Source organism: Pantherophis guttatus, chromosome 2, assembly GCF_059756535.1.
Source record: "Pantherophis guttatus breed Tessera chromosome 2, ASM5975653v1, whole genome shotgun sequence".
Lineage (NCBI taxonomy): Eukaryota > Metazoa > Chordata > Lepidosauria > Squamata > Colubridae > Pantherophis > Pantherophis guttatus.
The window spans coordinates 210,359,349-210,371,658 of NC_142064.1; the positions used below are offsets into that span (position 1 = coordinate 210,359,349).

The window sequence follows — 12,310 nt, forward strand, 5'->3', positions numbered from 1 at the left end:
GAGTTGCGTACTTGGAGCCGAAGCCTGCGTGCCTCGATGGAAGCGATTCTAACTCGGAGGGCATGTAGGGAGCCCTGCGCCTGTGGCTATCGCTGCAGTTTGATATTAAACAGGCGCCACCTACCTACCTACCCACCCACCCACGGCCAAGGCTTGGCAGAGTGTTAAGTCAGCGCCCTGCAGCGCAATGTCCTCGGAGTCCTGACCCGACGCTCCCAGCCCTCGGTCGCCCGCTCTACGGCTCCGCTGGCGGCACACGGAGGCGCGAAAAGAAGGCGGCAGGCCAGCGGGGGACCAACCGCCCGCCACAGAGAGCCACGGCGCCGCTCGCGGGGCGATAAAGGAGCAGAGCGCGAGACACGCATTCCCGCGGCCCTCACACTGACGGACAGGGGCGCGGGATGATGACGTCGGAGAGGCGCACGGCGCGGCAACTGGGCAGAGCCGCCTTCGCTCGTTCCCTTTTGTCCAAGATGGCAGCTGCCGCCGGAGGCGCCTCTTGAATCGCGGGCCCCGAAGCCATGAAGCGGGCGACCGAGCGGGATTCCAGCCCGGGCGGGTCCGGGGGGACACGTGGCGCCTCCTCCACCAAAAGGCCTCGAGAGCGCGAGAGCAGCGCCAGCGGTGGCGGAGGAGGGAGCGGCGGCGGCGGCAGCAGCCGGCGGGGCCCACACCGGAGTTCGGCCGCCTCCACCTCGTCATCCGCTTCCACCTCCGCCTCGTCGCGCAGCAGCCGGGACAAGCCTGCAGCTGGCGGTTCCAGCTCGCGGAGCCATCGCGGGGAGGAGCGGCCGGGAGGCGGAGGCGATTCGAACCACCGCGCAGCCTCCTCCAGCGCCAGGAACAGCAGCAGCCAAACCGCCGCCGCGGCCCCTGCCGTCCCGCCTACCCTGTCCTCATCCTCGTCTTCTCGGGCGCTGGGGCTCGCCAAGAGCAAAGTGACCGCTGCAGCGGTGGTTGCCCCTTCCTTGCTTCTGGGTGGACCTCCACCCGTGGCAGCCCCATCGCTCCTCTTGGCCCCTGGCCTTGGCTTGCCCGCTGGGGTGACTCTGGCAGGTGAGCCTCCTGGCTCCAGCGACTACAAGACTCTACTAGTGAGTGGCCTGGGCCCAGCCTTACCTGATCAGCTGCTGGAGGATGGCCTCTTTCGCCAATTTCAGAGATTTGCTAGCGGCGGTGCCAGCGACATTAGCGTCAAGCTGTCCCACACACCTGAACTTGGCCGTGTTGCTTACGTTAACTTCAGGCACCCGGCAGATGCCCGTGACGCTCGTCGGCATGCCAGAGCCCGGCAGCTTCTCCTTTATGATCGGCCTCTGAAGGTGGAGCCTGTGTACCTGCGAGGAGGTCGCCGGAGCCGTACTCCTCCACCTACCCCCTCTCCTGAACCCTTGGCATTTCTCCCTCCTATCCATGGTGTTTATCCATATAAACAGAGATCGCTGTCTCCTGTTGCCAGTCCTTTGCTGAGAGAGCCTAGACCTCGACACGCTCAAGCTGCAGCAGCAGCATTTGCCTTGGAAGCTGTTGCCTTGGGACTTTCTCGAGAAAGGGAGAGGGTGCTGGATTACTATGGGTTATATGATGAACGGGGCCGTCCTTACAGCTATCCCTTAGTGGCTGAGGAGGATTTAATGCCAGAAGATGATCAGAGAGCAACCCGGAATCTCTTCATTGGCAATCTTGATCACAATGTCTCTGAGGTGGAACTCAGGCGTGCCTTTGAAAAATATGGTATCATTGAGGAAGTGGTGATCAAGAGGCCTGCACGGGGTCAAGGTGGAGCCTATGCCTTCCTTAAATTCCAAAATCTGGACATGGCACATCGGGCCAAGGTTGCCATGTCCGGGCGGGTTGTTGGCAGAAACCCTATCAAAATTGGCTATGGGAAAGCCAACCCGACTACCCGACTTTGGGTTGGTGGCCTTGGTCCAAGTACTTCCCTAGCTGCTCTTGCTAGGGAGTTTGATCGTTTTGGTAGCATTAGGACTATTGATTACGTAAAGGGGGACAGTTTTGCCTATATTCAGTACGAGAGTTTGGATGCCGCTCAAGCTGCCTGTGCACAAATGAGAGGCTTCCCTTTGGGCGGTCCAGACAGGAGACTTAGAGTGGATTTTGCTAAAGCTGAGGAGGCCCGCTATCCTCAGCAGTACCAACCTGCACCACTTCCTGTACACTATGAATTACTCCCTGAAGGCTATAGCAGACACAGGAGCCTGGAGCAAGACTTAAGGGTGAGGGATAGGACTCCTCCTCATCTCCTTTACTCAGACAGGGAAAGGAGCTTTCTAGAGGCCGATTGGGCCAGCTCTGTCAAAAATGCAGAGCGCAGAAATAATTTGGAGGCATACAGTCGTTCAGCACGCAGCAGGAGTGGAGAACGTTGGGGCAGCGATAGTGATCGCAGTGTTCTCAAGCCCTGGGAGGAAAGGCGTAAACGACGTAGCCTTTCCAATGACCGTGGGCGGACTACTCATTCGCCATATGAGGAGAGAGCCAGGACAAAGACTGGTGGGCCAGGAGCAGATCGCAGCCCAGATCGGGTTCGGAAGGAGAATCACACTACAGAATCTACCACAGAGAAAGAACAAAACAACTCGCTGCAGAATAATCGACATGCATTAGAGGAGAAACCTCACCGTGAAACTTCGGATCCTCCTCAGCCTAAAAAAAGAGATAGTGAACGCAATCACCGAACTGGTGAGTCTGAATCAAAGGCTCATGAAGAGCCCAAATCTGAAACAAAGAAGTTAAAAACGTTATCCGATTATGCCCATACCCTGCAGCTTGCTTGGAATGGGCTACTTGTCCTTAAAAACAGCTGCTTCCCTACATCTATGCACATCCTTGAAGGAGATTTGGGAGTCATCAACGGGCTTCTGAAAGACCATTTGTCTGGTGGAAAGCTAACACAGCTTAAGATTGCTCAGAGACTTCGGTTGGATCAACCCAAACTGGATGAAGTAACTCGACGTATCAAGCAAGGGAGCCCTAATGGCTACGCTGTGTTACTAGCTACCCAGGCTGCTCAAGGGGCAAGTGCTGAAGGGACCTTCCCAGTGGCGGAGCCTGGCTTACAAAGACGGCTTCTCAGGAACCTGGTCTCTTACTTGAAACAAAAGCAGGCTGCAGGAGTCATCAGCCTTCCTGTGGGAGGGGCAAAGGGCAGGGACAGCACAGGCATGCTTTATGCTTTTCCTCCTTGTGAATTTTCTCAGCAGTACCTCCAGTCCGCACTAAGAACATTGGGAAAGTTAGAAGAAGAACATATGGTGATAGTGATAGTCAAAGACACTGCCTAGTATTTACTCTGTATCCATTTTCTCTTTATCCCCTTGTTCCGATTCTGTGTTTTCTTTATGTCTCACACTGCCTGGTTGCTTTTAAGGCCAATTATTTTGAGTGAGGCCCTTAGAGTCCTCCCACCAAATTCTACAATTGTATTAGTTTCTAATATTTTTAATACCCATTTTAATGAATCCCATTTTGTTTTACTACGTGACACTGTCTGCCGTGTTCTTATTTTTTAAAAATATATGGAAAGTTGTCAGTAAAGCCTTGTTCGCTGATGGATTTTTTTAATTTTGTGCAGTGTCCTGGTTTCTGTAGTCTGCCAGTGGCTGGCTCTGTGTTCCAGAATATAACAGCTAATGACTTTACCAAATTCAGTTCTTCCACTCTACTGCTATTTAACACTATTATGCCAGTTTTGTGCTCCCTTTATTTCTTCAATAACTGAAGCCTGGTTGCTTCTTTCCTCAGTGGTAGGTAGCTAGTGCTTTTTTTTTTTTTTTCTTCTCAAAGACAAAAGTCAGTGTATCCTTCAGACCAACCTTTTCCTGGTGGATGAAAGCTTTTAAGGTGGTCTTAGCCAAAGAACAGCTGTGTAAAACTTAAAAGCTTCAGTTAATTCTCTGCAACTCTTGGTGCAATAAAAAAAATATGAGGCACCTTGGGGGCTTTTTTCTTCCTCTTGATTGTGTTGATTGTTGGATTGATTATAATATTGCAAACTGAAAGCTGTTCTTAAATATCCTGTCTAGTAATAATTATGGGCTTCTCAGGAAGACAAATAACCAGGCACTTGAGTAGGACCTGATAACAACATCTACGTGATTGTGTTGTTCAGCTCCTTCATCAGTTAATACAGCAAAAATAAAAGACAAAACTTGACAAATTGCCTGCTTATAGTGTTTGTACTATCTTATATAATATCAAATTCTAAATTGCATCCCTTTTTATATCCAAGGGGGCTAGGCAAATGTATGTGCTACTTGGATGTATTCTGAAGCACTCTTATCACAATTGTACAAATGCAGGATATAGTTTGTCTATACCCTTTACCACAGACAATTATGTTGTACGTAATGCATATACATCTATTTTACCTTAGACTGGAAATTGTAATTGCAAATGAATTCGCATATAACTATTGCTGGAATATACTACTTTCATAGGTTTTTGTGAAGTAGTCCCGTGAGGACCGTCATGTATATTCTTTTTAAAAAGCATGTAATGAAATTCTCCCCCTTCTACAGCCAGGTTAGCTCCCTTGTGTCTAACTTACGCAATTAATAAATAGCTGTAAACCTAGTTACTTTCCAGAATTCACTGTTGCAGTTCACTTCTCAAGAAATTTGAAACTTTCCAAAAGAATGGGAAGGTAGTTGGAAGAAAGACTTGTAGATGATTAAGCAGCTACATGAATCATACAATAGCAAGAAGTACACTAAGGACAGGTGCTATGCTTTGTGCAATCTATTCCCACTCTCTCTCTCTTCCCAATGCATTTAAGAATACTTTCAATAATATAAGAAGGTCATGATTTTGCTCAGGAAGAGCATTTTCACACCCCAAAATCTTGCGCTTTTTCAAACCGCTAGTTTGAAACTGAAATCAGACTCCTTCAAACTAGATGTGCTGGGACTGCAAAACATTTGGTTGAAAATTCACTTGAGTTGCAATGTATAACATTAGATTGAAAAAGAGGTTTATCTAATATAAACATCGATCTTCTAAAGGTTTTTGTAATTTTCTATGTCGTAGGTGTTTGTGTCTAAATTGCTAATTTAAAATGTGCAAACGTGTCACGAGAACATATCGATATGCAATTTTACAATGGTGATATTCCTGAATATTTCAAGTATTAACAGTAATTTATTACATAGAAGTTGCTAAATGGTGTTGAGGGTAATCTATATTGCTGTAAACAGGATACACACTGCATTAGCATGAACAAATCACTACTATCAATGAACAAATTATTTTAATGAAAGGTTTCTGTCTCACAACCATTGAAAATCACAAAAGGTGTTGCAAATAGACCTTAGTTTTTAAATTCTGGGGGGAAAAGAGATCTAAAAACTATGCAAATTATAACATGAAGTGGTAACTGTTTTCTGATATTCCAAATATTTTATGTGTATTTTTTATGTATATTTTATGTTGGGAGCCACCCAAGAGTTGGGCAGCCATACAAATAATAGTAATAATAATAATAATAATGAGGTAAATTTTTAAACCCATATTTTTCTTTTTTAAAACCTACATAAAATGAAGTGTCTATCCATTTATTTGGGCTTCTACATTTCAATCCCTGTACTATTATGAAACAGTATGAGCAATTATTTAATAAATCTGAGACTACCTGATCCTGGGAAATAAGCTAAGTAGAAAGTAAAGAGGCCCTGGCTAAAAACTGGGGAAACGTAAGTTCTAGTAACTCCTCAGGCACAAAGCCAACCTGGTGACCTTGGGCCTGTCAGTCAGGCAATGGCACTTGAGAAAAAGCTTGCCAAGAAAAGTACAGGTACTAGTCCAGTTACCAGGAATCAACGACTAGAAGGCATTGGAAAGGAAACTAAATAAAAGTAAAGATGTATGGTAATTATCTCAATTTTGTAAAGCATTCCACAATTTTGTTTACCTCAAACTGGCATTTTTAATCGCCATGCATCTACATTTATTTCATTTGAGACCCTAGACTCAATTAGAGACCCTGCTCTAATTAGCTGAAAGTTGAACCAAGTCTGGTTAGGCTGTGAACAAATATTTTAAGAATATGAACAGCACTATGAAGTTTTTGCTCTACTTTTAGGGGTTGGGGACACAACCTTCTCAATTGCAAATATTTTGTTGGTTTTAGCATGTAATACCAATGGCTTTGTATCCAACCCTTATCTTCATTTTTACAAAATCGACTTTTATCTGCAACTTGTAATTAAGATTCTTCTATGAGCAAACACTAAATGATGAATAAGGAAAATGCTAGTACGCCACAAATCATTATTAACTCTTCCTAACTAACAAATTGCATTTCTTTTTTACCCTATGGTGGTGTAGTGGCTTATATAAAGCAACATTTTTAAACTATGGATGTAGGTAGAGAATAAACCTTAGATATTGCATTGTAATGCACAATATGCAGTTTAGTTTAATATTGTATTTGTATTCCACAAGTTTAAGGAAGGTTTGGATCAGTTATATAACTCAGTTAAGCAATTTGCCTATATCTTAAACTGAACATGATTATTATCTAAGCTAATTTGAACACTTCATAGATTGACTAATGGTGCACATTAATACAAATCAGATTTATCAGCTGTTAAAGAAACTGGAGGGGCACCACTCTTGACCAAAGAAAACAATTAAGGCAGTCTGCTGATATGCATTTTGCTGGAACAAGCCAAGTTAAGCCCATATCTGGCCAAGGCATGTCCACCAGGCTTTCTAATTCTAGTACTAGTCAATTGAACAAATGTGTTCATAATGCAATTTTTAAAAGAATCAATTAAGAACTTCATTTATTAAAAGAAACTGATTTGGAACAAGCTAACTGTAGAGGAAATGTGTGAGCTTTTAAAAGTAATGCTATTTATAGGTTAAACCTCAGTACATACTAAGTTCAAAGTTTTAAATTCAAAAAGGCTGGAATAATGTCTAAGAATGGGCTATAATCTCTGCTCGGCTTTGACTTCTTACCTACAAAGTGGAAGATTGTAGAGCTACTGCAAAATTTTATAAAGATGCTATAATGTAAGTACATCAGAGACCAGATACAAGAGGCCAACAGCTCTAACCTCTATGTATTTGCATCATCTATCAATCTTAACTGTTGCTATAATTTTAGATGTAACTGTAGAGAGGAAGGAAAGAAGGAAAACTGTGGAAGAGAAGAGTTCACTTGTTCGGTTTTCAAATTATCTTGGCATTGGCCATGCACAACTGGAAATCAGAATTCTCCCAATAAATCACTGAACATGATTCCCCTGGTAAAGAGTTCATTGTGTGCTCTTTTGTTAAAAAAGTCTAGAGAGCACAACTTGAAAGTTTCTCAAAGACTACGCATTGTACTTCAGTTACATTCCCTGTGAATGTGGCAGCATTTTTTATCTCCATAACCCATATTTTGTATTTTAAGTAACTTATTGCCTTCATTATCTTCACTTGGAACAAGGTAGCAATCAATGTGACAGGAGCTCAGAGTTATGAACAGACAGGACTTGAATCTTATTTTTATTTTTTTTTAATAAATACAATTTACATTGAAGAAAAAGGATTTCAATTTGTAATTTTCACAGAGGGCAGAAGGGTACGGGGAGAGCGGATTAAAAATGCCAAAGTCAAAAAGAAGGGGGTATGTGGCATAGGTGGAGGGAGGCTTGCAAGCCAGAGTCCTTCATCTCCAGCAATGGCAGGTTCTTAACGAGACCAAACTGGACCTTCAACCCTCCACCAAGGCTCCTGCAGCAGGAGCCCTCACTGGGCTTTAGGCAGGACAAGAGGCTTAGGACAAAAAAAAAAAAAAAGACCTTTTCACAGCAGGTAGCAACAACTCCATTAAAAAATCATGTTCAAAATAAAAATCACTTGTCCACGGTTTCACAATCCATGATTCATTTTTTTCCCACTCTTCAGTAAAAATGCCCTTTGTTATTTTTAAATTTATTTTTTTTTTTAATCTCCCAGAAATCCATTTGGGTAATTAAATTTTAGAAGGATACAAAGTCACCTCTTCTTTATAATACCTGCCTGTTTTTTTTATCCCCCCCCCCCTTTTTTTTTTTTTTGCTTGTTTTGTCTCATATAAAACTATTTCTGTTCTTTAGGAAAGAACTTTATACAAAGAAAATATACTGTGAAATATCTTCAGAAGTCTTCCTGGAGAAGTCGTGTCTTGGCCTAAAAAAAATGACCCCCCTCCCCCCAAAAAGGCAGAGAAAATAAAGGCCAAACCCCTGGTCTCTGTAGAAAGACTCTGGACCTATCCTGAGCCCATGTCTGTCCACTTGAAAACTGGAAGGACTGGATTTCTGCCAAGTAGAAGAAGCTGAGAGGGTGCTCGGTGTTCGCCTCTTGATTGGCTCTCCTGGCTTCCGAGTCAGGAGCTTCTCTGCTGCCAAAGTCCCGGAGGAAGACTGCGCCTCATTCATTCAGAGACAAAATTATGTCATCTTCCAGATCCAAGTTATCTGAGCTGTCGGCTGCAAAGGTCACCAATTAGTTGTTAAAAATATTCAGTTATTAAGGCTTGATAAAGCAAGAGGACCTTGTCCAAATGAAATACTGTAATTTAAACAGCTATGAAACATTTCTTGCTTTTGTTAGAGATAAAGGAAAGGTAGTTTACACTTGAAAGGAATGAAGACATTAACAACATTTTATGGTCTTTCCCCAATCTATTGTCATCCTAGAATTTCCAACCAGGGCAGCCCTACTTTATACTGTGGTTTTGTTGGAAGAGCTAGAAATGTCCAATTTCTAGGTTAGAATCATTTGCAACATGAAGAATTTGGCACGACTATTATGTTGGTTTGATTGTTGTTAAGTAATCATTATAGTTTTCCCCTGGAATTTTTCATGGAGAAGGATGCTCTAGAGCAGGGCTATCAAACTTGCGGCCCGTGGGCCAGATGCGTCACACACTGGCCATGCCCATGCCTGGTTTAGCAAAGGGGGGGGGAAGTAGTGATACATCATGTGACACCGCCGTGGTGACGCAAGTTTGACACCCCTGCTCTAGAGTGCCATTTTGGATTCATGAAAATACAAGCATACTTTCAAAAGCTATGCCAACAAATCTCATTTCAGGCAGAATTTGGTGATCCATCCAGAGGTTTTATATGAAGGACTGAAAAACTTTTGAGACAAAATTCCATTTGTGCAGCACTCAAGAGTGGAAGAGGCTAGGGAAGCCCCCAGCAATATCCCTCTTAAAACTTTTTTTCAATCCAACAATAATAAAAAGGTAATACGAAGTGGAACATTTTACCAGAAATTCCGAGACCAACTTAAAGCAATGAAAAGCTATGTCATATTTGACGGGGAATTGCTGAAGGTTTGCACACATACCTCAAAATAGAAATTTTGATTTCCTTTTTCTACTTTAACACTTTATGTCTTTCAGGCATGCCTTTAATTTCATTTCCTCCTCTATCACATATTCTTTCCATTGCTACCTTTTTAATAACTATTACGATAACAACTAGTGTTACACTGATTTATGGTCAATAAACAAAGAAAAAAACATGAATACAAAATAACTCAATAATGAGAGTTATTGAGAGATTAATATATTATGTAGGAGTTACAGGTAAAAAAGGAGATTAATCTTTCACCCAAGGTATAGCTAACCAGACCATTCATCTCAACCTTTGCACTTTCTGGCAGAAAGCACAACTGAACAAAGCTTAACAATTCTCAAGGAGATTTTTATAACTTAATCAACCAATAGAAAGAACATCCCTTGCACTTCAGGAGGGAAATGCTAACTTAGAGTGTGAAATATAGTACAAGGAACAACATAGCAAGATGGCTGAAACAGTCTCAGTGGTGTCCAAGCACAGATTGAGGCATTCGAAATACATGGTGTTACTAAACTTCCCCTTCAAATCTTCAGGGGTAATGTTGTTGTATATATCCTTTTATGCCCAATTATTTGGAATAGCAAGTAGCCTGAGACCTCCAATCTATCTTTGGGCAGGTTCAAGTCAAAGACTCTCTATTGGATGTTTAATATAGCTTTCTCTAGTCCAAAATTAATAGTGATTGGGCTAAGACACAACAACTGGACAAAGGGAAGGATATCTTCTTCCCAAGAAGAGGCAAAATTATCATCAAGGATATGGGTGCTGCATCATTAGTACTCTACTGTGTTATTTAAGATCTATATGAAACTGCCAAGGACACATCTGCCAGTTATGGTAAAGCATCACTGGTGCTGAAGACACTTAATAATACATTGCCACCCTTGGCCAACCTGTAGATACCATGGAAACCCTGACCCTATATCTAAAAGCTGTTAGAATCTAGATGAAGCTGAAATAAGCTCTGATTAAATCCTCTCAAAACTGAATTGCTCTTCATCTAAAAATACTGTGGCACTCTGGTGGAGCCCATTTTGTATAGTGATTAAAATCCCATAGAATCAAAATAATTTCTAGAAGACCTGTGCATACTTACTATCACCAAGGATCAGCTCAACTTCCTCATCTGCATCAGAGTCGTCATCTTCTCCTTCGTCTCCCTCTTCAAGCAGGTTGGCCACTTCCTCATCATCGGAAGGGGAGAAGTCATTTTCTCCATCCTCACCCGCATTCTCATTGTTCTCTTCTTCCTCCAAATCAGCCTCCAGCAACTGATCAGTGTCCAGCTCATCTAGGTCATCAGTATCATCTTCATCTTCATCATCATCCTCTTCCTGTTCCTCCTCTTCCTGAAAAGACATGACGGAAGCCCCATTAGAAGGATAAAACCTGAACTGGGTAACAAGCAAACCAGGAGAGATAATTCCAAGTCACCTTTCTAGCATTACATTTACAGGGTATAGAAAAGTCCCTCTCTAGTTTCTATCAAATGTAGTATAGTGGTGGTAGTAGTAATGGTAGTAATTATTTTACTTATAATGCACTTATAGCTAATGCAATAAAGCTGCCCATTTCATAAAAATGCTACAATAATGTATTATTAATCAATTATACCCTGTTTCCCTCAAAATAAGACATCCCCTGTTAATAAGCCCAATCAGGCTTTTGAGCGCATGGCAGGTAGTATCTTAATATAGTGACTAAACTAAAAGAACTATGACATAAATGATAGAGCTAAACTTACATCTATGTCAACCAACCAAAACATTGCTGAATGTACTGAGAACAATAAACATAATGATAGCCATGATTTTTAAACATAATTTAACACAATTTATATGGGGCTTGGTTTATACTCATCACTAGGCCGCAATGAATTGGAAAGGAAGAAATACATCATATTCTTTTTAAAAAGTATTTTTCACAGCTTTAGAAAAAAATGATAATCTACATTCAGGGGTTTGATGAACTTCAGGTCCATCAAAACTCATAGTTAACCTGTCCCACTGATTAAATTATCTTTGATTCAAAGTTCAATTAATTTAATTTGAAACCTGCCCACCATCACTAGCTCCCTTCAACTGTATTGTTCCTGAACCATTGGGCATCTTTAATTTGGTTGAACAATCTACTAGTAAATGACTTTGGCTATAAACTAGCACAAAAGATAATCATAGACATTATAATCCATTCTATTAGGAGAATTCCAGGTTAGAAAAACAACAGAATAACAGAGTTTGAAGGGACCTTGGAGGTCTTCTAGTCCAATCCCCTGTTTAGGCAGGAATCCCTATACCATTTCAGACAAATGGTTATCCAATATCTTCTTAAAAACCTCCAGTATTGGAGCATTCACAAGTTCTTGAGGCAAATCATTCCATTGATTAATTGTTCTGTCAGGAAATTTCTTTTTAGTTCCAGGTTGCTTCTCTCTTTGATTAGTTTCCACCCATTGCTTCTTGTCCTGCCTTCAGGTGCTTTGCAGAATAGCTTGACTCCCTCTTCTTTGTGGCAACCCCTGGGATATTGGAACACTGCCATCATGTTACTCCTAGTCCTTCTTTTCATAAAACTAGACATATCCAATTCCTTCTACCATTCTTCATATGTTTTAGCCTCCAGTCCCCTAACTACTCAAAGACATCCCCATACTTTCTATTCAAAGTAAAAGGTTCTTACTGACCCTTCCTCCAATTATTCAACAACCAAATTCTACTATTTTCTAAAACAGTATAAACTGTAAATTGTAAAAGAAAATATGTCAATCAGTGTCATGCTAGCATTACTTCTCAACAAGATAATCACTGCTTTTTAAAAAGGCAAAGAAGGAGGAATCATTTCATCTTATTCATTAAACTACATCTTCTCACCCTGCATTTATATATCAAGATGAATGCAATTCCTACATTCCAAAAACATGTCATACTTAAAATGCAATTCAG

At 41.8% G+C, this 12,310-nt stretch overlaps 2 protein-coding genes across 2 annotated transcripts in view; one reads left to right on the forward strand and one right to left on the reverse strand.

Annotated features, from left to right (window-relative positions):
• The first annotated feature begins 70 nt into the window (after positions 1-70).
• On the forward strand, positions 71-4,596 carry RBM15B (RNA binding motif protein 15B). Its single transcript, XM_034440075.3, has one exon. It carries the CDS (start codon positions 522-524, stop codon positions 3,303-3,305), a length of 2,784 nt encoding a protein of 927 aa, XP_034295966.1. The 5' UTR covers positions 71-521; the 3' UTR covers positions 3,306-4,596.
• Positions 4,597-7,488: 2,892 nt separating this feature from the next.
• Positions 7,489-12,310, reverse strand: part of DCAF1 (DDB1 and CUL4 associated factor 1) — a 47,207-nt gene continuing 42,385 nt past the window's right edge. Inside the window, exons 23-24 of the mRNA XM_034440065.3 lie at positions 10,465-10,717; positions 7,489-8,486 (exon numbers count right to left, since the gene is read on the reverse strand). Coding sequence (XP_034295956.1) covers positions 8,428-8,486; positions 10,465-10,717 — 312 coding nt within the window. The 3' untranslated portion in view covers positions 7,489-8,427. The remainder of the gene's footprint in view (positions 8,487-10,464; positions 10,718-12,310) is intronic.

Bases quoted from the DNA above. Each gene is read 5' to 3' on its own strand.
- RBM15B (XM_034440075.3), top strand. From the start codon at position 522: ATGAAGCGGGCGACCGAGCGGGATTCCAGCCCGGGCGGGTCCGGGGGG.